General features: G+C 35.8%; 1 protein-coding gene across 6 annotated transcripts in view; it reads left to right on the forward strand.

Moving 5' to 3' along the window:
- The window catches only part of LOC120319737 (SR-related and CTD-associated factor 4-like), a 79,674-nt gene that overhangs the window by 28,672 nt on the left and 24,488 nt on the right, over positions 1-26,514 (forward strand). For 3 of the 6 annotated variants that reach the window (XM_039368880.1, XM_039368877.1, XM_039368882.1), the window contains exons 2-12: positions 6,993-7,076; positions 7,480-7,524; positions 9,030-9,191; positions 15,551-15,686; positions 17,898-18,034; positions 19,111-19,287; positions 20,096-20,196; positions 20,600-20,708; positions 20,843-21,010; positions 22,549-22,628; positions 25,030-25,220. In XM_039368880.1, the coding sequence (XP_039224814.1) occupies positions 6,993-7,076; positions 7,480-7,524; positions 9,030-9,191; positions 15,551-15,686; positions 17,898-18,034; positions 19,111-19,287; positions 20,096-20,196; positions 20,600-20,708; positions 20,843-21,010; positions 22,549-22,628; positions 25,030-25,220 (1,390 nt within the window). The remainder of the gene's footprint in view (positions 1-6,992; positions 7,077-7,479; positions 7,525-9,029; positions 9,192-15,550; positions 15,687-17,897; positions 18,035-19,110; positions 19,288-20,095; positions 20,197-20,599; positions 20,709-20,842; positions 21,011-22,548; positions 22,629-25,029; positions 25,221-26,514) is intronic. The other 3 variants (XM_039368879.1, XM_039368881.1, XM_039368878.1) reach the window with 3 other exon arrangements.

Genomic DNA, 26,514 nt, shown 5'->3' on the forward strand with positions numbered 1-26,514 from the left:
AGTCCTTGTCTAGATGCCTTACAATCAGATCTTTCCTAAAGGGAGTTACCAATAGCAAACCCCCTGTGATTCATAGGTATCCCTCTTGGGATCTACCCAACGTCTTACAAGCTCTAACCTCTTCCCCCTTCGAACCACTTAGAACATGTTCCTTGCGGTACCTGTCGCTGAAGGTCTCATTTCTGATAGCCATAACTTCTGCTAGACGTATATCGGAATTAGCTGCCTTGTCAATCAGGAAGGACCTGTGCTTGTTTCACGAGGACAGGGTGATTCTTCGATTAGATCCCTCATTTATTCCAAAAATAAACACTGTGTTCCATAGGGCACTAGAGATTATTCTCCCGGACTTCTGTCCTCACCCGTCGCATGACTTGGTATGACAATGGCACTCTTTGGACGTGCGGAGAGCTTTACGCTGTTATATCAAACGAACAGCTTCTTTCTGTAAATCAGAAGCCCTGTTTATATCCTTCCAGCCTTCCTCAATGGGCCAAAAGGTTTCAGCTTCCATTATAGGTAGGCGGATTAGGGCTCGTATTGCAGCAGCCTACGCGTCTCTTGCCCTACCCATTCCTAGTCATGTGACGGCTCACTCCACACGCAGCGCTGCCACAACCGCTGCATGGGCTACTCAAGCGTCTATTGAAGACATTTGTAGGGCGGCGACATGGTCCACGCTTTCCCCATTTATTAGGTATTATCGCTTGGACAAGTTTGCTTCGGCTGAGGCCGCCTTCGGTAGACGTATTTTGCAACAAGTGGTGACACCATCAGATTCACAGGCCCCAACTATTTCCCACCCGTAGGGACTTCAGGAGCTTTGGTACGTCCCATAGGTGGATTCTTCAGTCATCATGCTGGAGAAAGAGCGTTGGCTTACCTGAACGCATGTTCTCAGCATGATGAAGAATCCACGCCCTCCCTTCGAGTTGTTAGTTAGTTAGGGGTTGGGGGCCTGTTTCTTCCGTTTATGAATACCTGCTTGAGAGTCATCATGTCCAACTGTTGTCATTGGCTACGCCCTTGATGAAACTGGGAGGAGCTAGATAATGAGGAGGCGTGACAACTTGACAACTTAGTCTGATTGGGCAGGAGGACTGGAATAACCCATAGGTGGATTCTTCATCATCATGCTGAGAACATGCGTTCAGGTAAGCCAACGCTCTTTTTCTTGCAGACCTTTCATTACACAAACTAAGTAAAATCATCAGTGCTAGTCCCAAACTAGGTAACATTATCAGTGCTAGTCTAATGACTAAACTAGTTAGGATTATGAAATGTCTACAAGAAAACAACCAAGCTCAGAGAGCACCAGGGACCCCTCAATGGAACCTATTATAACACAGTAAATAGTGAAAATATGTAATCTTACTTTAGTGGTCATGGCAATGAGTAAACCATATTTTTACATCGCCATTGCATCTATTCAGTATAATTTATCTTAGTTGTTTAAAAGGTAGTTGTTAAGTGAAAGATCACTTTAATTTGCTGGGGAAAACAGTTTTATATGTACCTACTTGGTGCCGTTGTTTTGTGCGTGAGATGATAAGCTTATAGGGCACAAGCTTCTGAATCCTGAGGATGTAGACAGACTTCTTAGAGAAATATACTATTTGTTCTTTAGGCTTTTTTTTGACTTACGAAGTGAGCCAGAACTCAAGTCTATTGGAGTGGGGGTTTTTTTAAGGCAAAAAAGAGTTTTAAGTTGCAAAGGAGGATTTTTTTTTTAAAGAAGCAGTACTGAATTTTTTCTTAAATGAAATTTAAATCTTATATCTTCAGAAAACTATTATTCACTATTAACCTGTGTCCAGTTGGGTAGTAGCAATCTTTGTTCACTGTCCATTTTAGGTTCATGGGTGGAAATAAGGTTAACCAGTGCAGGGGAGAATACAGAGACTAGTTGCTATAAAGCTTCATCAGGGTTAGCTTTAATATTCCTAAAATGGGTTTTACTGTGCTATTCTGAAAATTAAGAGAAGAGAAAGAATTGGAGAAAATAGTAAAATCATAAAATATGAAGACCTGCAAATAGAAATAGAATGAATTTGGCAAAAGAAACAAATTTAATACCAATAGTAATAGGTGCCTTGGGTGCAATCCCAAAACATCTGGTGCACCACTTGAACCTCATAAGCATTGACAAAATCACCATCAGTTAATTGCAAAAGGCAATTACTTGAAACAGCTGATATCCTACATTGATACTGTTAACACCAACAAACAGCATCTGTCTATCCCAAGTGCTTGGCAAGGCCTGGTAGATGGATAAAAATGGCAAATCCACTCTAAACATATGGCTGATTATGCAACCAACCATCATTTTGAATAATCATAATAAATAATAATGAATATTAACCTGATGAGTTTGAGAGCTATGCTGGTGGTAGTGTATTCTACCTGAAGGGTCACACATGCCAGAAAGGTTTCAGGAAGGAGCCAGACTAAGTGTATCTACCAACCCATTTAATATGGTAAAAAAACCAGAAAAACATTATACTGGTTATTGCCCAGGTCAACAAGGACTATGTCCTTTTTTAGAATTTTAGAATTCCTGGTCATCTGGCAACAAGTGGGCAACAGGACTCAGGAGCTGTGGCTTGGCAACCAGGACTTAACTCTGTAGCATTGCTGGAAGAAGAATAACCTCAATCAAGATAAACGTATACTGTGTTTGAAAATTGCACCATAATGACCTGCTATTACAAGGTATAAACAGGGTCAACAAAGCAGGGATACTTAAAGTGCGTGTTTGGACTGTGGAAAAGAATTTATTCAGACTCAAACACTCAGAACAATGAGTAGCAGATAGAAGGATATTCATTAACAGAAATAAAATATTCAGTTATACCGAACTGGAAGAGATTCAGAAAAATTGTGAAAATGGAAGATACTATAAAAACAATAGAACAGGAAAAGGAACTCGAATAACAACAGTTGGAAATATAATGATGTGAATTATGGAAATGATCACTTAAGTAACAACAGAGAAGTAATAACAACAACAGAGAACTATAAATTGGCACTAAAGCAATCTATGGACTAACCTCCTCAGAAGAATTAAGAGAGAAAATTATGGTGAAAGCAGAATTACCAGTAGAAAGATAAAGACTGCCAGCATTGAAAGTGGTGCTCCAAAAAGACCTGGCACCTATAATGAATGATGTAAATAATGCCCTTGAAGGATTAAAATATCTGTTGAACAGACTGGATTGCTTGCTGTACAATGGTGGTTACAGAAGAACTGGGTATAAAAATTAAAAAACTAAAAGCTAGATCATATTCAATCCCAAAGTGGGAGATCAGATTGGATGCCAAGATAAATAAAGATCATGAAAGAGCAAAAATTGAAGAATATAAGAAGACAAGCCTAATTAAAGCCCATGAGAAAATGAAGAAATTTAGAAATCAGAAAGCAACAAATAACAGCAATAACTAGGAAAATTGAATGCTACAAGGCACTAATCATCCAATTTTAGTAAAATCAGCTATTTCAATCAGACTAGAGATGATACTATCAAAGTATAAATGGCAACAAAAATTCTGAAAAGATTGAATTTTGAAAAGATCTATGGGAATCTAAAAAAGATTTTAATAAAAATGCTGGATAAAAGAATTTGAAGATGTATTTTGTATCAAAACAGCAAAAAAAATGCTAATGAGATCTCACATTTGCTTTATATAGATCATCTGAAGCTCTACTGAAAATAAAAAATTGAAATCCAGTCATTGACAAAGTGTAAGAATCTTTAGCACAGATATAGCAATGGATTTTGGCCTAGAGAAATGTGCTATAGTAACAATGAATTGGGGTTAAATCTGGAATAGTAATAGAACTGAAATGCTAAATGGTCCAAGCATCATATGCCTATAAATATCTGGGCATCTTACAGTTGGATAACATCAATTATGGACAAGTTAAAAATGTGATTAGTAAAGAATACATGCAAAGAGTGAGAAAATTGCTAAAGACAAAATTAAATGGGAAACACCCTCAGAACCATCAGTACTTGGGCCATACATCTAATAGGACACACTGGTGGAATTATTAACTGGACACAAGCTGAACTGGGTAGTTTGGAGTGAAAAAAGGAAATTGATTATTCACTATGCATTACATCCCCATAGTTATGTTGATAGATTATACCTGCCCCGCAGAAATAGAGGCATAGGTTTACTTTAAGTCAAATAAGCTATCAACAAAGAAAAGCATATACTGGCTGATTATATAAAAGACAGCCAAGGACAAGCACTGATGCAAGTCAAAAATTGGAACTTACTGCATGTACAAGAAACAAAACTTGAATATCAAAACAATGTAATAAAAAGAATATTGACACCATTCCCAAGGTGATTTCAAAAAAAAAAAAAAAAAAAACAACACCTGGACTTTCTTGTTTTTTTTTCCCTTGAAAATGTTTCACTTCCGAACTGAACTGAAGAATCTTCTTGGATGAGAAGTGAAATGTTGTCAAGGAAAAAAAAAAAAAAAACAAGATCCAGTTGCCTTTTGGAAAGCATCTTTGGAACAACCATGACCTGGATGATTGAGAATCTCAATAGACATTACATGGTCTTCTGCAAAAGGTTGATGGGAAAGCGGATAAAGATGAAACCTGGCAATGGCTTACAATTGGAAAATTTTAAAAAAAAAATTGAAGACTTGATTTTGATTGTTCAAGTTATTTGAAATAATGCAATCAAGGCTGGAATTGAAAAATGACCAAATAATTTGGGGTGTAGATTGTGCAACGAAGCAAAAGAAATATCATATTTTAAGCTACCGTGCTTTCCCGAAAATAAGACCTAGCTTGATTTTTTTACACATACGCCCAATATAAAACCTATCCCAAAAATAAGCCCTAGTTTTGGGGCAAGGCACACATGTAAAAATTAAATTAGGTCAATGTTGGGGGGTGTAGTTGCTCCATGCACCCTTCACCCGCTTACCTTAGGATTGCTGCAGCCAGGCCTCCCACATGCTGACACCTGTTGCGCCTCTGCCCGAGTTCATCTGTGGCTGCACTCCACATGGTGCATTGCGCTGTTGCTGTTGGTTGCAGCAGGAGGCCATGAGGCTCATCGCGCCAATCACAGAGGTGCTGCCGCTTGTGGCAGGCTGCGAGGCTCATTGTGCCACTTGCGATTGGTGTGACGAGTGTTGCGGCCTGCCACAACCAGTAGTGATCGGCACGATGCGCTATGCAGCCTCTTGTTGCTACCAGTGGCAGTGGTGTGATCAGCGTGATGAGCCTCGTGACCTCCAGTGAGTGGCAGCAGCAGAGCAATTGGCACGACGAACTCAGGCAGTGGCGCGACAGTGTCAGGGTATGGGAGGCCTGGCTGAGGCGGTCCTAAGGTAAGCGGGTAAGACATTGGCCGAAAATAAGACCTTTTTTGGGAGGCAAAAAAAGATAAGACCGGGTCTTATTTTGGGGGAAACACGGTAGTGCAAGAATATCACAGAAACTGATTATAAATATAACACAGTTGCTAAAATGATGCACTGGAGTATTTATAAAAATTGCTGTGTGCCAGTAATGAAAAAATGGTGGAAAAATATAGTTGAAAAAGTAGTTGAAAATGACCAGGTTAAAATATTTCTGAATACAAAAGGTTTTGGCTAATAACACATTAGATTTAACTCTTATTGAAAAGAAAAATAATTGGATAATTATGAATAATTGATGTGGCAATACCAGGGAATAGTAGAATATAAGACAGAGCATTGGAAAAGATCACCAAATACCAAGATCTGAAAACTGAAGTTGAAAGATTATGGCATAAACCAGCCATTGTGGTACCAGTGGTTATCCACTTACTGGGTGTCATACCAAAAAAATCTTGGATGGCACATAGACAATTTGTACATTGACAAAATTTCCATCTACTTGGTTCACACATATACTAATCCGATACAGTATGACATCTTAGCTTCTTGGGAAGACCCTTGATGCATATCAGTGTCAACACCAGCTAAATTTTTAATAAGAAACAGTATATGGCACCAGTATATCTTTGAAGATGGTACAAGGTCATCTTAGCCAATTCTGTAACTGTTATATAGTAGTAGTTAGAGTATGTAGTTACTTTTAAGAGAAACTAGAGATTCTAAATGTCTTGTCCAGTGGTGGCAAACCTATGGCATGGGTGCCAGAGGTGGCACTTAGAGCCCTCTCTGTGGGCATGCACACCGTCGCCCCAGTCCTAGGCCTTCAGCTGGGTTTTATAAAATCTTTTCACTTTAGGCCTCTGCCGTCATGTGCAAAAAAAAAAAAAAGGTTCAATCAATCAGTGAATTTCAACTTCTCGGGAAAAAAAAAAAGATCTCTCAAAGTTGGAATTGATTGATTGAATTTTTTAGTCCCACCCAGTCTGCCATTACCCCTGCAGCCACACCCATCCAATGGGCCATACCCACCCGGCACCCCATGATGCATATGTGGGTTTTGGGTTGCAGTTTGGGCACTCGGTCTCTAAAAGGTTCGCCATAACTGGTCTTGTCCATTTAAAATGTTAAATGAGATTCTACATACTTTATATTTTGTCCGGTTCTTAAATTTTTTATTTTTAGTAGGTGCAAGGGAGTATAGGCAGTTTCTAGGTGTCCTTCTTTTCCCTCATTTTATCTGCTAATATTGAGGAGGAACTTGAAAATCACTCCTTTGCAGTTTTGCTTTACTTTCTTGACCATATAATTGATTTTCATAGATTTCTAAAATAGAACATGCTTTTATACTAATGAGTTAAATAATTATTTATAATGGAGTAGTAATATAAAGTATTATAAAGTAATAAAGTTTCATTTTCATAAAAAGTAGAAAACAGTCTTATCATTTTTAAGATATTAAGGTTCCAAATCAGAATAAATAGTTTCATAAGTATAATTTTATAATTTTATAATTTTATAATGATTACATAGTGTAGTAAATAATACATTTATCTAGAAATATTGCATTTTTAATTTTTCTACATTTCTTCTTTTTTAGCTCTTCTCATTGATGGAGATGAAGCCTCCAATTTCTCGTGCAAAGATGATTCTCATTACTAAAGCTGCCATTAAAGCTATTAAGGTAACTTAATAAATAATATTTCATCTGTCATAGGCAAAGTTGACCTATCATAGCAAAATACAAGATTTGTAGAGTTTTATTATGTTTTTTTACAAACAAAGCAAGAGTTTGTGTCCATTTTCATTATTTTGCGAACCTTGAAGAATATTTGGATTCATCTTCCTAATATGTACTCTTCATGGTATGTGTAGAGCTCTTTTAAAAATTTAATTTAAAAGAATTGTTCAAAAGAATTGAACTGATGTTTAAAAAGTTCTGTTACATTTACTAAAAGGTTCCATCTTGCTTTTAATTAATTGTTGTGCTCTGCAATTTATACCTGTAGAAATAAAATGGTATTTTTCTATGTTTTATGGAATGAAAGATTTCACACCAAATAAACACATTTAATTCTTCCTTTCAGCTTTACAAACATGTAGTCCAAATTGTAGAGAAGTTTATTAAAAAGGTAAGTGTAATTACATAACTCAAAATAAATTGTAAAGAGTCGGCAGTTTTCTTCCTATAAACATTTTGTCACATTTAACATCTGAGAAAGAATATTGAACAGATTTTGGAATTATTTTGCTTCCTAGGTGTCCTGAAGGCTGGCAGTGTAGAGTGAGATTAAACCTGTTCCCTTAACAACTCTGATCAGGTCTGAAATAGAATAGTTTGATCTTCATCCTGACAGCGTTCTGTTTGGGTGGATGGAAAAACTGCTAAAGTAAATGCATGTATCCTGATTCCATCAGTGGGAACATTCTGCTCACCTCCATCTTTAGGTGTGGTTTTAGCGGTTTTTAATAATATTTTAATGTCAGTTCCTTTTAACCTTTTAACTATTTTTCACTTGTTTCTATCATTTGTAAGCTGCCCAGAGTCACCTTGTAGGGGAGATAGGTGGCATAGAAATTTAATATAAAATAAATAGACTCTATCCATATCAAGGAAAATAATAGAGAAGAGGGCAAAGTATTTGAATAAGAGGTAGAGTGGGAAAATATTTGAAATTAAGCTGAAAACTTTAAGAGATGGATAACTGGTCATATGTGACTTTTATGTTTTGTATAAAATTCCATCATTGATGATCCTATAGTCTCCAAGATAGAAACTCAGATACAGAATAATAGCCCATTGCAAAGAACCAGTGATATTGGTTCCCCAGAAAGTAGGTGTATCAAAGCACCACATTATTCATGGAGAAAAGAGACAGCAGGTAGTGAAAAACAAAAGAGGAAACTTTAGTTCTGAGAATGTGAGCCAGGCACTAGAAAGGAGAAAGTACTGGAAAGATAAGAAACATGATCTTGGGCATCATTCTGAAACCCTTAAATATGCTAGAACAGACATGTCAAACACAAGGCCCGGGGGCCAGATGCGGCCTGCAAAGTGGTTTCGTGTGGCCTGCGAAGCCATCCTGGAAACAGGGAATGGCCCCCTCTGCCTTGGCCCTGGCTCAGGCCAGCTGGGAACCAATGTACAATTTTGTGGTGGCCATCTATGCTGAAACGCATTCAGTTTTAGCTCCATAAGCCCCCCCCCCCTGCATGGCCTGAGAGGAACAGTGAGGCCCCTCCAGTGGACCATGTCTTGGCACTTGCCCTGGTCCCACCTCCTCCTGCCAGAGACCCTCAGATCTATCCCACTCCTGCCCAGGCTCCCACAGGCACCCTTGACGCGAACGAAGTAGAGGTGGCCACACCCACCCAGTAGACCTCACCCACTCCATCTACACCCACCCAGTAGGCTACACCCACCCGGCCCCCTGAGGGCAACCGCAGTGCTGATGTGGCCCTCAATGAAATTGAGTTTGACACCCCTGTGCTAGAATAGCTCAAGCAAAAGAAAGGAATATTTGTTGGCCAAACCTGAAATTGTTATCCAACAGGCTTATAAGCATTTAGTAATTAATGTTAGTATGTTAAACTTCAATTGTGCATTTAGAAATGGTGATACGTTTTCTTTTTTTAGTGTAAGCCTGAATATAAAGTTCCTGGACTGTATGTTATTGACTCCATTGTTCGCCAATCTCGACATCAATTTGGAACAGACAAGGATGTTTTTGGGCCAAGATTCTGTAAGAATATAACTGCCACATTCCAGTATTTATATCTCTGTCCATCAGAAGATAAGGTATAGTTGTTGGTTTTAGCTTTGTTACAAGTGAAGGTGTTTAATTTCGCTTGAAATTAATTTATAACCTGTACATGAGCATTTTTCTAGGATAGAGACCCAGTGATTGTTAAATAGGACTCTGAATAAGGGCTTTAAGTTGGATGTTGCTCTTACTTTGCTTTCAGTTTTGTGAGGCACTTTTTCCTCATTACTTTAAGACTGGAAGAACTTTTCAATGGGATTGCAAAGTGACTTGGGAATTGTAGGGACGCACATACCACAATTATTGGTTACTATAAGATAAGCTTTGAGCAATTGTTAACAATTGCTGTATGAGCACCTGTTTATATTCTGTATCAACTTTACTCTTTAGATCCGTATTGCTGCATAAGCCTACTTTCTAATGTTAGATAATCCTGGAATTTGGAAGTTATCCTATTTGAAATAATACTACCATAAAGCTTGATATGATCAATGATTTAGAACAGGATTTTTCATGCTGTTAATTTAACATGCTGATGGCTGATCAAGCTGCAACTAATTTGCTATTTATGAAACAAAATACATTTTGTAATGCTAATAAACCAGGGAGATGGTTGGCTTATCAGTTAAGAAAAAAACAGAAACAGAGGAATATAGATAAAATAAATTATAATGGTAAATTGGTTTATCAGAAAGAATTGATTAAGAAATCTTTTTTAGAATACTATCAAAAATTATATAAGGGTACCAATATTCAAATTACAGATATAAATAATTATTTAGGCAAAGTCAACTTTCCTAAATTAACAGAAGATCAGGAAAAAAAGATTAACGGTTTAATTACTAAGGAAGAAATTGTTACAGCTATTAAACAATTGAAATTGGGCAAAGCGCCGGGTACGGATGGGTTGACATCTATTTATTATAAAGCTTTAGTAGAAGAGATGATCCAACCGTTGTGTGAACTGTTTAATAATTTATTACAGGGGTTAGAGATCCCTCCATCCTGGCGTAATGCATTTATATCATTGATTCCAAAAGATAGTCAAGATCTTACTTTGCCTAAAAATTATAGGCCTATATCTCTTTTAAATGTGGATTATAAAATTTTTGCAAAAATTTTAGCTAACAGGCTTATGGGGATCTTGCAGCAGTTTATACATAGGGATCAATCGGGTTTTATAACTGGAAGGTATATGAAGAATAACGTTAGACAAATTATTAATTTATTAGAGTATTTAGAAAAGAATAACCAAGTCTCTGCAGGCTTGATATTTTTGGATGCTGAAAAAGCCTTTGATCAAGTGAATTGGCAGTTTATGCTGTGTTTAATCAAGGAGATGAATTTTGGACAAAATATATTACAAGTATTATCCAATATATATCAAAAACAGACTGCTCAAATTATTGTAAATGGGGGTTTGTCAGAGGCTTTTGTAATAGAAAAAGGAACAAGACAGGGATGCCCGTTGTCTCCGTTATTGTTTGTTTTAACACTGGAAATTTTGTTGATTAAAATTCGGGAGTCTCAAGAAATAAAAGGAATAGAAATTAATAAAAAAGAATATAAATTAAGAGCCTTTGCAGATGACTTGGTTGTTACTTTGTCTCAACCTGTTTCTTCGGTGGTGAAATTATTACAATTGATTCAACAATATGGACGTGTTTCTGGCTTTAAAATTAATAATAATAAGACCAAAATATTAGCTAAAAACATGACTAATGGTGATAAACAGGCTCTAGTTAACTTAACAGACTTTGAAATTGTTGATAAGGTAAAATATTTGGGGGTTACATTATCTGCTTCTAATGTAAAATTGTATAAAAATAATTATGAAAAGCTGTGGATGGAGGTACAGAAGGATTTAAAAAACTGGAATAATTTACAGTTATCCCTTATGGGCAGAATTGCAGTTATTAAAATGAATGTCCTGCCAAAGTTTATTTTTTTGTTCCAAATGTTACCTATCTTAAAGAACGAACGTAATTTAGATGAATGGCAAAAAGGTATTAATAAATTTGTTTGGGCAGGGAAAAAACCAAGGGTGAAACTTAAAATAATGCAAGATTTTCGTGAGAGAGGTGGACTCAAGGTACCAAATATGAAATTGTATTATGATGCTGTAGTATTGACATTGATTAGCGATTGGGTGAATTTAACAAATACAGAAATACTTCATTTGGAAGGCTGGGACCTATTTTTTGGATGGCATGCCTATTTAATATTTAATAAAAAAGTGGATTGGGTTTTTAAGTCTCATATTATAAGAAACTCTTTGCTAAGAGTGTGGAGAAAGTATTATAAAAGTGACTTCAAAATACCATTATGGGCTATACCTCGGCATGCCATAGAAGGTATAAGGAAAGGGGTAAATATGGACAAGGTCTCTTACGTACAGTTATTAAGATGGGATGGCCAAGACTGGCAGTTAAAATCTTTGGAAGAATTAACACATGAAAACTTAACTTATTCATGGTTCCAATATAGACAAATAGTGGATAGATGGAAGATGGATTGTAAAATGGGCTGGCTTAGAGAAGATGGAATTTTTTTAAAACAAGTAAGAGATCAAAGGCCAACCCATATTAAGAGAGTTTATGGGGTTTTAGTGGAATTAGATTCAGAACTTGAACTAGTTAAAGATTGTATGATTAAATGGGCACAGAATATTGGTGAAACGATTTCAATGGATACTTGGGAACTTATTTGGATAAGAAATGTTAAATTCACACAAGCGCAAAATTTAAGAGAGAATTTTTATAAGATGTTTTATAGATGGCACCTTGACCCAAAGAAAATGTCCATTATGTACCCTAATCTACAGCCGAAATGCTGGAGATGTGGATATTTGGATGCTACCTATTACCATATTTGGTGGACGTGTAAGCATATAAAAGCTTTTTGGATTAAGATATGGTGGAATATTCAAAGAATTTTTAAAAGAAGGGTAAAATTTACTCCGCAATTATTTTTACTAGGTATTGTTATTGACTGTGATGCTAAGGAGGTTATATTGATGTTAAATTTGATTACAGCCGCTAGGTTGTTAATAGGACAATATTGGAAGAAGGAATCTTTGCCTACTTTACAAGAATGGTTTCATAAAGTTTCGTATTTGGCAGAAATGGCAAAGATTTCGGCTTTCTTAAAGGAGCAATCTCAAGAAAAATTTTTTGCGGTATGGGAAAAATGGATAAATTTTATACAACATAATTTGGATATGGAAAAATATTATTTAGCCTTTTTATAATTTGTAATGATTGTTTTTTCTTTCTTTCTTTCTTCTTTTTCTTTTTTATATATATACATTTTTAATGTATTATTATTCATATATTTTTTTTTTTTATATATATATATGCTTTATTTTTCGTCTACTTTCTTCTTTCTTCTTTCTCTCTCTCTCTTCTCTTTTTATTTTTTATTTTTTTTCTTTTTTAGTATATATTATTCATTTTAAAGTTTATGTTATGTATATTATTTCTATATATATTATTACTGTGATTTTTATTATTATTATTAATTATTTTATAAATTGCAAATGTTATTTTTAAAATATTTGTTAAATAATCCTATATTCAGTTCTGGGAAGTCGGGGGGGGGTGGGGTGGTTGGGGAGGGGGGGGTGGATTTTTATTTGTAAAACTTTTGAAAAATTTCAATAAAAAAAAAAAAAAAAACAGGATTTTTCAGTAGTTCTCAGCCTGTATAATTTGTAAGTTTTTTTAAAAAAAATCTGGAACCCTTGATCAAGAGGCAAAGTTCTAGCATATTTGGGAATATATTTAACTGCTTCAAATGGAAAATTGTATAAGAATAATTATGAACCATTATGGGTAAAAGTACAAAAGGACTTAAAAGACTGGAAAAAATTGCAATTGTCATTGTTGGGGAGAATCTCAGCGGTAAAAATGAATGTTCTACCAAAGTTCCTTTTTTTGTTTCAGATGATACCTATTTTAAAAAAAGAGGCAAATTTGGATGAATGGCAAAAGGGCATTAACAATTTTATATGGGCCGGAAAGAAACCAAGGGTTAAGTTTAAGATTTTACAGGATGCTCGAGAAAGAGGAGGACTTAAGGAACCTAATTTGAAATTATATTATGATGCAGCCGCCTTAACTTGACATGCATATCTGATTTTTAATAAGAAAGTTGATCTGACTTTTAAATCACATATTTTGAGGAATGCCCTACTTCGTGTTTGGAAAAAGTATTATTACAGATTAAATTATAAAATACCTATCTGGGGGATTCCCAGACATGCAATTGAGGGAACTTCTAAGGGGACAAATTTTGATAAAATTTCGTATAAAGAACTGTTAATTTGGTCTGGTTCAAATTGGCACTTGAAATCCCTAGATGTATTAAGGCAGGAAAATATTCTACAGTCATGGTTTCAATATTTACAAATAGTGGATAGATGGACTGTAGATAAGAAAGAGGGAATAACATTAGAAGACAAGCAATTGGTTATTCAGATTAAAAATCAGAGTCAGGCCCATATAAAAAGAATTTATAATGTTTTACTAGAGTTAGACTCGGAAACAGAATTGGTTAAAGACTGTATGATTAAATGGGCTCAAAATATACAGGAACCGATTTCATTGGATTTATGGGAGACAATTTGGACTAGAAATGTTAAATTTACACAAGCTCAAAATTTGAGAGAAAATTTTTACAAAATGTTTTATAGATGGCATTTAGATCCTAAAAAATTATCTTGTATGTATCCTAATATACAGCCCAAATGTTGGAGATGTGGCAATAAAGATGCGACATATTTTCATATTTGGTGGAATTGTAAAAAGGTAAAGGCATTTTGGATTATGATTTGGTGGAACATTCAAAAGATTTTTAGAAGGAAGATAAAGTTCACTCCTCAACTATTTTTGTTGGGTATTTTTGTGGATTTAAATGATAAAGAAACTATTTTGATGTTGAATTTATTAACTGCTGCAAGGTTATTAATAGGTTTATACTGGAAGAAAGATTCTTTGCCTACTTTAGAAGAATGGGTATTTAAAGTATCTAGTTTTGCAGAAATGGTAAAAATTTCTGCTTATTTAAAGGATCATACACAAGAAAGATATATTATTGTATGGAGAAGATGGATAGATTATATTCAGAAAAAGTATGGAACTAAAAAGTTTTATTTATTTTATGAATGAATATTATAGTAAATATTATAGAGAATTGTCTTATAGGTTATTGGAGTTAAAGGTTAAGTATGATATTTTCTTTTTTCTTTTTTTTCTTTCTTTTCTTCTTTTCTTTTTTCTTATTATTATAAATTTTCTTATTATTAACCCTGTATTCTGCTCTGGGAAGTGAAGGGAGGGGGGTTGGGGGTGGGAGGGAGGGAGGGAGGAAATGTGGGGGGGCAAGTGTAAAATAGATAATGGTTGCTTATAGGGGTGCGGCCTGGGCACTCCCCTTATGCTGCGTTCATGGGTTTGATAGGGATGAGAGATGAGAAAGTGTAGAGAGGAAGTAGGGTAGTGAGAGGAGAGGGGGAGGGGAAGAGAGTAGGATGGGAGGTGAGAAAGAGGAGGGAAGTAGGGAATGTTTTAAGAGAGGGTGGACGCAGCCTGGGGGGAGTGGGGAGGTAGTACCAATGGTTACGAATTTATCTTATTTCAAAATTGTATTGTATTTATAATGCTTACATCGAAAAAATAAAAAACTTTTAATAAAAAAAAAGAGGCAAAGTTCTAGTGATAACATGCCCGAGTGATCATTTGGGTGTGTGTGTGTATGGATTCCTTCATCTGTCATGGAGCTTGTACATAGTTAAAAAAAAATCTGATTTCTAAATGTTCTGCAAAATAGATATTCCCAAGGTTAGAATACCACATTCCAAATAAGGCTCTGGGACATGTTGGAGTTTGGGTTGGATTTCATGTCTCTGTACCTAATTACTATAACTCATGCTTTTAGATAGTTCGTCCTCTCCTAATCTTTTTTTCATATGTAAAGACTAAATGATACTTTCCCTTTTCTTTTCTAATGGGAGACTGATATTGTATTCCGGTTCAATCAATTAGTTCTTTCTCAGAATAAAAAATACTCAGATTGGAATATCCTACATTTATTGAATAATGGAAAGGAAGTCGCTTGGGTGGGTGTGGGTGGGGGGGTTATTATTTTATTATTTTTATTATTTTATTTATTTTATATGGTGTTTTTATATCTGTGTAAGCTGCCTTGAGTCACCATGTGCGAGTAGGTGGCAATATAAAATTTCTAAATAATAAGTAAATACATAAGCTCAAAACGTGTTCCTAGTTTCATGGTACATGAAAGTTAAGTATGCAGGAAAATACTTTCTGTATAGTGTTTAAAAAATATTAAACTGTTTTTTAAAAGTGTACTGACATAATTTCTTGTTGAACAGAGTAAGATAGTTCGTGTCCTCAACTTATGGCAGAAAAATGGTGTGTTCAAAATAGAAATAATTCAGCCACTTCTGGACATGGCAGCAGGAGCTAGCAGTGCAACCTCAGTGACAGAAGATGCCACCAATAATGAAGGTAGGAATTAGGATCACCTTGATTATATCCAAACGATCTCAGCTTCAGTCCTTAAATATATTCAAGTAAAAACTGCCTGGAATCCTGGAGAACTCTTAATATATAACTTAGGAAAACCAGTGGTCTGACTCAATAAAAGGCAGTTTCCTGAGTTTAAATATTATAGCATTATTTGAAGTCTTATTTTGTTATAATCTGTGTATGATGAACTGAAATAAAGTTGTTGATTAAGTACTCCTTATAAAGGAATGCATATTTTATTCTGATGATGTGAGTGAATATATGAAAGATCAAGAGTTCTCTGAAGAGTATTCGTATGCTTGGTGTTTTTCAAGACCTGTCCAGATAGGTTTTTTTATATTCCTTTTCTTTGATTTTTCTTCAATATTATTAACTCCTGCGTTCTAAATAAATTTGCCTGAAAATAAATAGTAGAAATAAATTGCCCTGATGGATATGAAAGATATTTTCTTGATGAAAATTATTTTGGTTTAAATATTATGCCTAGGAGAATTTTATGAAAATGTGGGTGAAGTTGAATGTCACAATAAATGATTCAAACAGCAATTTTGTGTTTTTTTAAAATAACAAACAGCTACTAAATAGAAGGAAAGATATATAATCCAGTAGTACCAATCATAATAATTGTTCCATCTAACCTAGCTTTTGCTACATTTTTTTTAAAAAAACCAATCTTGTCACTGCCATCTGCCATGATTACTCTTGTGTTATGATGTGAGCCTTATACATTGTATGATCTTTAAATAGAATACAGATTGTATTGGGAAAATGCAGAACCTCTTCATGGTTGTGAGACATATATAGAGGACATATTCAATCCAATTTAAAGAATCTTGCTGCAGGAGGTCAAAACTACTTTTGGATTATACCATAGAAGATCTAGAATTTGATTACTTTAGAATAACATTGAAATATAAAGTGGTGTGTGTGTGTGTGTGTGTGTACATACACACACACACACACACACACACAAGTGTCTTGGCGACGTTTCGACGAAGTCCCATTCGTCATCTTCAGGCTGATGTTTTCAGCTTCGTGCTTCGAGGAGCAATGTGTGGTCTTAGCTGTTTCTTCCTTTTAACTGCCAGTGGGGGTATGAACTGATTGGGTGGGAGCTTGGCTGTGTTCTGATTGGGTGGAGGTGTGTTCTGATTGGTTAGGGGCTGGCTGTGCTCTGATTGGCTGGGGGGTTGGCTGTGCTCTGATTGGCTGGAGGGTTGGCTGTGCTCTGATTGGCTGGGGGAGTGTTCTGTTTGGTTGTGCTCAGGTTAGTCTGAGTTGCAGGGGGGTTAAGATTTTGGGCTGCCTTGCTATTTTTTGGCTTCGCCAAAAAATAGCAATAATCAGAGCAATAGCAATAATCAGAGAAGCCATCGAGATAGAAAAACGCCCACACAGCATGAACAAGCGAGATGATACCTCCCGCCTACCAGCCATTTGGAAACCCGCCCTTATTGACAAACGACTCCCTAACACAAAAAATGATACCAGACCCACACTCACAAAAACCACACAGGATGTCACCACCACACATCCACGCAAAAAACAAACCCAAAGCCACACCGATGACGAGGCACGACCACAAACCAGAAGCCAGACCACAGCTGCATCATTAGCCACTTTAAACCCCTCCAATCCATACATGAAGCAAACTGACACCTTCCATGAAGATGAGGCACGACCACGAACGCGAAGCCAAAAAATAGCAAGGCAGCCCAAAATCTTAAACCCCCCTGCAACTCAGACTAACCTGAGCACAACCAAACAGAACACTCCCCCAGCCAATCAGAGCACAGCCAACCCTCCAGCCAATCAGAGCACAGCCAACCCCCCAGCCAATCAGAGCACAGCCAAGCCCTAACCAATCAGAACACACCTCCACCCAATCAGAACACAGCCAAGCTCCCACCCAATCAGTTCATACCCCCACTGGCAGTTAAAAGGAAGAAACAGCTAAGACCACACATAGCTCCTCGAAGCACGAAGCTGAAAACATCAGCCTGAAGATGACGAATGGGACTTCGTTGAAACGTCGCCAAGACACTTCCAATTTTACGCGGGAGAAAACCCGAACAATCAAAGACCTACATACACACACACACACACACACACACACACACACACACACACACACGCATTTCAAAATCTTAAATTGTATTTAAAATTTAAATATTGAAATATATTCTATAGGTTCACCACAACCTGCTACAATTCCATCTGAGCCACCACAGGTTGGTGCTAATTCAGTACCTGCTGTGGCACAGGTGCCCAGTTCTGATGCATTTGCTGCTGTTGCTCAGTTATTTCAAACAACACAAGGACAGCAGGTAAGCAAGGGATTTTTTTTTTTAAAAAAGTACTTTGTTAAGAAAATATTATCTAAGGCAAACTATGTCTTCAGTAATATATGTTGAAAATTACCATAGAAACTTGTGAATTACATTGATAAAAAGTAAAATTTGGTTTTCTGCTGTATGAGCATATGAGTAAAAAATGTTTAGTCATGCAGTTTACCGATGCTTGCTCTCTGAGGAGAATATCAAATGTCCTAACACATGTAGGAAACTGTATTTTTCATTTTCCCAACAGCAGTCCATTCCCACTGCCATTGCATTCCTCTAAAAGCAATTATGGTATGTTGCAGTGTTTACATTGTAGCTGCCTATTCTAACTTTTACACCATGTTGTAATCTGCAAGGTAGATGCATAGTCACAAGAGCAGCTATCTTTTACTTATAGTATGTAAAATCCATGTCTAGTGGTAAAAAGTAGTTGAAATATTGTTCATTTTATTCAGTTATTTTGGGCTTGCTGATTATTCATAGATCTCAGAGAGAAATTCAACCAATAAACAATTTAAGAAATAAAATATGTGACAATATATATAGTTCACATTGAAAAAAGCTTTAATTCATTTTCAAATAAAAGTGTAGATAAAAAGCCAAGTGTTAAATGAAATAAAACCAAGGGTAGTACCTGTTGGATCTCCTGAGGACTACATTCCATAATTTTGGGTAGCCAAATAGCCCTCTCTGGTTTCTACATAAGAGACAGTTCCCAGTAATGAGAAGCAAAGGAGAACTGTTATTGTTGTTAACTGCGAAGTCGTGTCCGACCCATCACAACCCCATGGACAACGTTCCTCCAGGTCTTCCTGTCCTCTACCATCTTCTGGAGTCCATTTAAGTTCACACCTACTGCTTCAGTGACTCCATCCAGCCATCTCATTCTCTGTCGTCCCGTTCTTCTATTGCCTCTTTTAGGAGATTGTAATTCTCAGGCAGGAGAGAATACTGCATTAGTTCTATTCACCTTGGGAGTGCTCCAAATTTTAGTGCCTAAACAATGTCTCTACTGTCCCTATCCTTAAATTATATTAACAGTTGCAATTTTAATCTGATAGCTCCAACAGATTCTCCAGACTTTTCAGCAACCTCCTAAACCTCAGTCTCCAGTAATAGATAATAATGTAATGGCTCAGGTTCAAGCTATCACAGCTCAGCTGCAGACCACGACAACACAACCATCAGAACAAAAGCATGATTTCCAAATACCAGAACAAAAAACATCTTTTGATAAGGTAGTATTTTTCTTCTACTTGAAAAGGAATTACCCAAATATCTTGTTTCAGGAGAAATCCATGTCAAAATGTAGTTTAGTGCTGTCAGAACAAGCCTGAAGGCATCTCCTTGCATTCCCTCCTTTCATCTGCATGCAAAAATTCCATTTTCCATTTCTTGTCTTTTGGTAAACCATAATGTTGGGATATCTAGGGAGTCTTACAGCTTTTTAGAGTGTCTGGCTATATGTTGCTCTTTCTGAAATAATATAGTCCTGTGGTTCTTTCTTTTTTTTTTTAAGTGAGTCTTATTGCATTAATTGAATTAATTTCGGGTGTACATGTAGCAGTCATGATGCAGATAAGCAATTTATACTGACTCTTTGAGGTGATACAAGCCATTATTTAGCTCTGATTAGTACTTTATCTGACCCTTGGCCTAGATAACATTGCTGTTCTTAAAATTGTTGAAATGTCTGGAAAAAGTAGAAAAGAGAATTAAAGCTAGTTCTGGCTTTGATGGCTAGGTTAGATTTTAAACAAGTAGTAATACTTAATTGGATTTCCAATTTCAACTAAACTATTTATTTCAACTTTGCTCTTCTAATATTAATGGACCATTTCTAAGGTTGAGGACGCAAGGAAAAAAGACTGTAGTACAACTGGGTTTTATGGGGCCAACCAAGGTATAGTTTAAGGATAGAGGCTGCTTCCTTAATCATACATTTGGAAAATACTTACAAAAACTTATATCATCAGTAACATGTTTAGTTTACTGCTCTATTATTTATGGAAGAACATAGAATTGGCTCAATGTAATATGTTTCAGAAGCTGTTGGATCGCTTTGACTATGATGATGAACCAGAAGCAGTAGAAGATACAAAAAAAGAAGAGGCCACACCTTCTCCTTCACTCTCTCAACCAACATTGTATGTTTTATTTTGTTTTGTTTTGACAATCGTAAACAGATTTTAACATCAAGGGGATAATATAGAAATCTAAAATTCATAGGTGATTTGCATTACTTTTTGGAATTTATGATTAATACTTTATACTATAATGTTTTGGTATGTAATTATCAATTTGTTGAAAAATTGTTCAGTTCCAGTTGAATATTTATACTCTTTATACTCTTTTAACTGAAATCTTAATTTTGACCAAAAAAATGACAGATGCAAAAAAGCAAAATGGAAATTATAGTTAAAATGGACCGGGGAATATGGAGTCAATTGAAAACTGTTCTCATAGGAAGAGAACATTGATGTTGTTTTGAACCAGCTATACAAAATATTGCATTATTGAAATCCTGTTGAATTTTTTTTTATACCTTAGTGGATTTCCAGGTGAAGGCTTACAACCACCAGTTTATCCTCAGCTTCCAAATATAGATCAGTTTCAGCAGAGAATGCTGGGAATGCAACAGGATGCAATGCTTCACCAGGTAATGGAAACATTTCCATTAGATTAATTCTTATTTTTTCAAAATTGAGAGCATTTGCTTTCTGTGAAACGCTATTCAGATAATGCTTACATGTCATTCTTCTATTGCTTACTTGTGCATTCTTCTTGTGCAAGATCCCCCTCCCTCCAAATGGACAGATGCCTAGCTATGGACTTCTGCCTACACCGCAGTTTACTCCTATAACTCAACAGGTTATACAGTCTTCACCTCAGGTGCAGCAGCCTTTCCAGTCTTCTTTTCCAGCACAAAGTGAATCACATTTACAGAAAGCACATCAACAGGTAAAGAGCTATTCATACCCAATATTTTAGGCTTAATGCTATATATTGTTTCAAGAAAATGCTACTGTACTGCTTACCAAATTCGCTTATAGTATATTTCAGTTACTAATTTTAAATTACATGCATTGATTTTTCAAATGAGATTTTTGGTGCAAGTTACATATTTTAGATTTTAAAGTTGAGGAATTAAATAGTATTCAATGTGGTGATTTGAAATTACAGAAGAATGTAAAAAAGAGGATGACCTTCCCTCTGACAATCAAACTGCTTGCAAATTCTGAAGATCTAGAATGGAAGCCCATTCTTTTAAATTTGTATGTGTTTCAATCATACATTGATAGATCTTCAATGAATTCTGGTTTACCAGTAAACTAAGATGGAAGAGAAATAGTAAGCAATTTTATTCTGGTTATAAAGTACTAAGAAAAAATCAGAATGACTACACGTATCTTACACACTTGTACAACATTGGTTGATAGGAGTGAGAGCAGAAATCTCTTTGTGCCAATGTTATTTTCAGTGTATTGAATATACAATTCCATCTTGCATAATTGGCCAGGCAACATGTTTATAACTACAAAGGAAAAAAAAAACAGTTTCAGACTATATTTTTTTCTTTTTCTTTATTTAGCTTGTTATTGTTTATTGATGTCTTTTGTGTATTTTTCTTCTGCTTATTTTTTGTATATTTTTTGTAAAACTTGTGAAGTAAAATAAAATAAATTGAAAAATGTGTTACAAAGATCAGGTAAATTAGAAATTACAATTATTTCAGGTATAATTATACAAATGTATTCAAATTATACTGTATAAGGACCATCAATGTCAAGCTTTTATTTTATTCAGCTATTAGAGCAGAGGTCCCCAACATATGGGCCACGGCCCACTACCGAGCCATGGCCTCTTGGCCACTGGGCCACATAAGTGGTTGGCCAGTGTGTGCGCATGTCTGTGCACGCTTAACCCCCCTCATGCCAGTGTTAGCCTTGGCACGACCCTTGGTGTCACTCTTGTGCCGGTGGTAGCCTCGCCACGACCCTTGCGTCGGTGCTAGCAACTCCATCTACGGAGTGCGCATGCTCATGGCCCTGTTCATGTGTACACACGCGTATCTACATTTGGGTGTGTGTGCCTGCGCGCGTAAAGGTGTCTGCCCCTCCCTTTCCCACCAGCCCTCCAACCCAAAAAGATTGGTGACCCCTGTATTACAATATTTATGAGAAAATATTTGTTGATAACTTTCTAGTAATTTTTATTTGCCATTAAGTTCATAATCCTATCCAAGGAGCTCAATGGAACTTACTCCCCATGTATTAATTGTATTACTAAAATATTTTTAATATAAATCATATGTAGCTTTGTAACTCTAACATTATTACATTTTAGGTTTGTTATGTGTGTGTGTGTGTTTGTATATTTAACATAATTAGAGGAACAGACATGAAAACTTCTGTAATTCAAACAGTAACTCTAGTTTTAAAGTTGATACTGATCAGAAAAGAGTACCAGTGATCATAAATGCTTGCTGATTGTTTAAGGAACTGGAAGTGGATCAGCATCCAACTCAGGAAGGAAAAAGGCATGAGAACAGAAAGTCAAGATCTAGATCAGCATCAAGGTAGGAATGCTTTGTAATTAATAATATTTAAATAAGTGAATGGACATAGTTGATATACTGCAGAAGGCTGGGCTTTTAGTATTTATAACCCAGGTTTAAATGGAAGGGAGAGTAATTTTTAAATAATTTGTAAAAACAATTGTGGAAAGTAGTACTAAAAATGCAAATGCATAGGACAGCATTAAGCATATAAAACCACAAAATGTATGAGCCTAACAATAAAAATGAATAGAGGTTGTTACAAGAAATAACCTCTAAAAATTTCATTTTATTGCTTGAAAGTCATCTTTTTTCTTTTTTTTAAAAAAAGACTAAACCTATTATTGTCAATTAGATATAGATTTCTCTTTCCGAATTCTATCCTTTCCCCAAACAATTTCTGTTATTTTGACAGTTTATAAAAAAAGTACAGCTAAGAAGAACCTAGGTATCCTTAACATACAATAATTGATCTAGAGTCATACTACTGACCACGATTAAGTAAAGCCATACCATAAGAGTTAGTATTCCATCTTTTGAGATATATCTCCAACAGCAAGATTGTAATGAGCATTTTCTGAGCTGTCAACTCACAGGAAATAAAACTTTTTGTATCATGAATTTCATTTTAAAGTAATAGAAAATTACTTTAAGCTTCCATAGGTGTATTAGGACAGGACATTCCAATTACTCACTTTAAAAGTTACATAAATAGGATCAATTTCATAAAGTTTCTTCAGCTAAAAAGAGTTACTGGCTTAGGATCCACAGGTAATTTCTCCAAAACTCTAGCCACTTAGAGCCTCAAAAAGCAGCAATGATAACTGGATCAGGCATAATAAATAATAAGAGTTTAAGATGAATATCTTAACATCTACATAAAGCTTCTGGGAGAGATCATCAGTGATTTGGGGTACAATATCATTAGTTCATCTCTGCCCAAGGCAGGTTGGGCAGTGTGAAATTTGAAGGATCTGAGTGAAATAAAATAAGCTGAGACTGAATTCAAGAAAGATGGAGAATGGCTGTTGATCCAAAAGCCATTTGAGTCCATGACAATCTCACCATTAATTTTTGATGTGTTTATGATCTCCTAGAAAGAATTGATATTTTGCCTATAGGTTTTTTGGTTCCTATGTTTTTAAACTTAAGATTTGTCTACATTTAGCAGGAGATCCTAATTCTTAATTACAAAGGACATTGCCATTGATGTTATTAATATAGAAAACCATGAGCAACAAAATGGCATGTTATATTCATCCATACTATACACAGATTGCAACCAAAAGGGAGGGGAAAAATGATAGAGGTATCTTTGTTTAATTACCACAACTGTGACAAATCTCAGTTGTTGAATGATACAGTGGCATGTGATAGCTTCATTCACTGATCCTAGTATTTCTGGTTGCAGTCATTAATTGAGCTCATATGTCGTTAAGCAAATGCACGGAGGTAAAATGCTCTCATGCCTGCGAGCATCTTGCAGCTGTGTAGGCACAGAGAGAGACAGGAAAAGTTTAGCTTTGTGCTTGCTTGGATTTCAGCTTCTAAAACATTTCATCAGAAAGCTCTTTTAGCCAGCCCGCAGAGATGTCAGGGAGTTGTCTGGCCAGGCAGCAGCAGTTTGCAACTTTCCTTGTCAGCTTTCCCTTTGACTATCTGGGTAAGCGGTCAGAGAAGATTGCAGATGGTGATCACATGAATGTGGGGTGCTTGACAACCAGTTATAATTGCAAACAGGTTGCCAAATACTCAGATTGCGATCATATGACCGTGGATATATTGCAACTTTTGCTTTAACAATCGTTAAATGCGGACTACCAATAGTAATATAAAAAAATAAAATTGCTAAATCCCTTATCAGCCCTTATCAGCAGTGGTCAAGCATTATAGATTTTCTCTGCTACCCCGTACACAAATTAATAAACTAATCATGGTGATTATTAATATTCTTTCTGTTATATGAACAATACAGAAGAAGAAGGAAAAAATGTAATGAAAGGTTTATTCTTTAATAAATGCCTATTAAAGAAGAGAGTAAAAAACTAAAGTGAGGAAAGGATCAAAAAAACAAAGATAGCTGTTAAAGAATTTCCAATTTATACACTTCATTATTTGATAATTTCAGCTCTCTTGAAGTCTGATGAAAAATTACCAGCATTCTTGAACAATAATTTTGAGTTATTTGTCAATATTTTCTGCATCGATGAATTTCCTTAAAAGAACCGGATGAAATGAGATTTTTTTTTATTCCCCTATTCATCTGTACACATAGAATGGGTCATTTTTGAAATGTCATTTCTCTTTGGCATATTTAAAGCAAATTCACAGTGAATGACTGAGATATATTAGTTGTACAAACAGAAAAAAATAGGACCCAGTGAACCCTCTAGATTACTATATGCATTTCTTTTTATACTAGATCACCTAAGAGAAGAAGATCACGATCTGGTTCTCGAACTCGAAGATCACGCCATCGTCGTTCTCGTTCTCGATCCCGGGACAAGCGACGTCATTCTCCTAGGTCAAGGTCCCAGGAAAGACGTGAGAGGGAGAGAGAGCGAGAGCGCAGAGTGAAAGGCCTTCCTCCAATCAAACCAGAAACTGTTAGTGGTGAGTATTTTTTAAAATAATTTTATTAAGAATTTTGATTAAAAAACAAAACAGAAAAGGAGAGAGGGAAAGAGAGAAGGAAATAGAGAGGGAGGGAGGGAGGGAGGGAGAGAGAGAGAAAATAAATAAGTACAAAGAAAGATCTAAGAACAGAAAAAAAGATACTTGAAGAAGTGACTTCCAATCTTCAACACATGAGTATAAACAAATTTAGTAGCTTTTCACCCTCTATAAGGTTACAAACAAATATATCTTCTTTCCATAAAGAAGAAGGTATATTAGGACTGTACAAAATGTATCTTTCCTTTGGTCAAACAAATCAATTTTATATTTATATTTCTCCTTTTTTTTTTTTTTTTTTACTCCTAACCATCTTTTCTGCCTCCCATACCAAAGGCTTCTTCAAGGCTTTAGCATCCTCTTTTGTAAATCACATAGTTACTATCGAGGCGATTCTCTTGGTTTATATTTTTATGTTAATTTTCAAAGCTTTATCTAACTTTTGTATATTCAATAGAAAGTGCTAATCCTGTATTCTTTTGGCTTGTCACTTGTGTTTTGTTTATTTTATTTATTAATAAAATTTATATGCCGCCCAATCCCTAGGGACTCAGGGCGGTGTACAAAATTAAAACAATAAATATAACAATAAAATAAGTGCATTCATTCATACAGCATGTCCCAATCGTATCCCGCCCCCCCCCCGGGGACATCAACCCCAGGCCTGCCGGAACAGGAGAGTTTTAATGGCTTTCTTAAAGGCCAGCAAGGTGGAAGTAGTTTGAATCTCGGGGGGAAGTTGATTCCACCAGGTCGGAGCCACCACAGAAAAGGCCCTTCCCCGAGGGCCCGCCAGCCGACATTGTCTGGCCGACAGGACCTGAAGGAGGCCCAATCTGTGGGACCTCACCAGTCTCTGGGAACTATGCGGCAGTATGCGGTCCTTTTCACTTTAGCTGCTTTCACTGTCTTGTGATTTACACCTTTTAAAAAAATTATCCAGTATTTCTGGTTCTAATATTTCTATATCAGGCAAATTTGTTTCATCTCTCTTATTCAGTAGTTAATATGTTTTGGATATAGCATATCTTTAGAAGCAGACAACTTTACTAACATTGCACCTGCTAATTTCTCACCGTTTTTCAATAATTTCCTGAAGTATTTCAAGTGTAAAATGTTTGGCAGGATTTTATAAATCCCAGTACTAACTAAAAACAAAAGGCAAGTTTTCACCTTTTTCACTTTTCCTTTTCTACCTGGAATCCAATTTCTGAAATCATCTGAACCACTCTAT

Source organism: Crotalus tigris, unplaced genomic scaffold (genome assembly GCF_016545835.1).
Source record: "Crotalus tigris isolate CLP2741 ecotype Arizona unplaced genomic scaffold, ASM1654583v1 scf7180000020943.996319, whole genome shotgun sequence".
NCBI classification, from domain to species: Eukaryota; Metazoa; Chordata; class Lepidosauria; order Squamata; family Viperidae; genus Crotalus; species Crotalus tigris.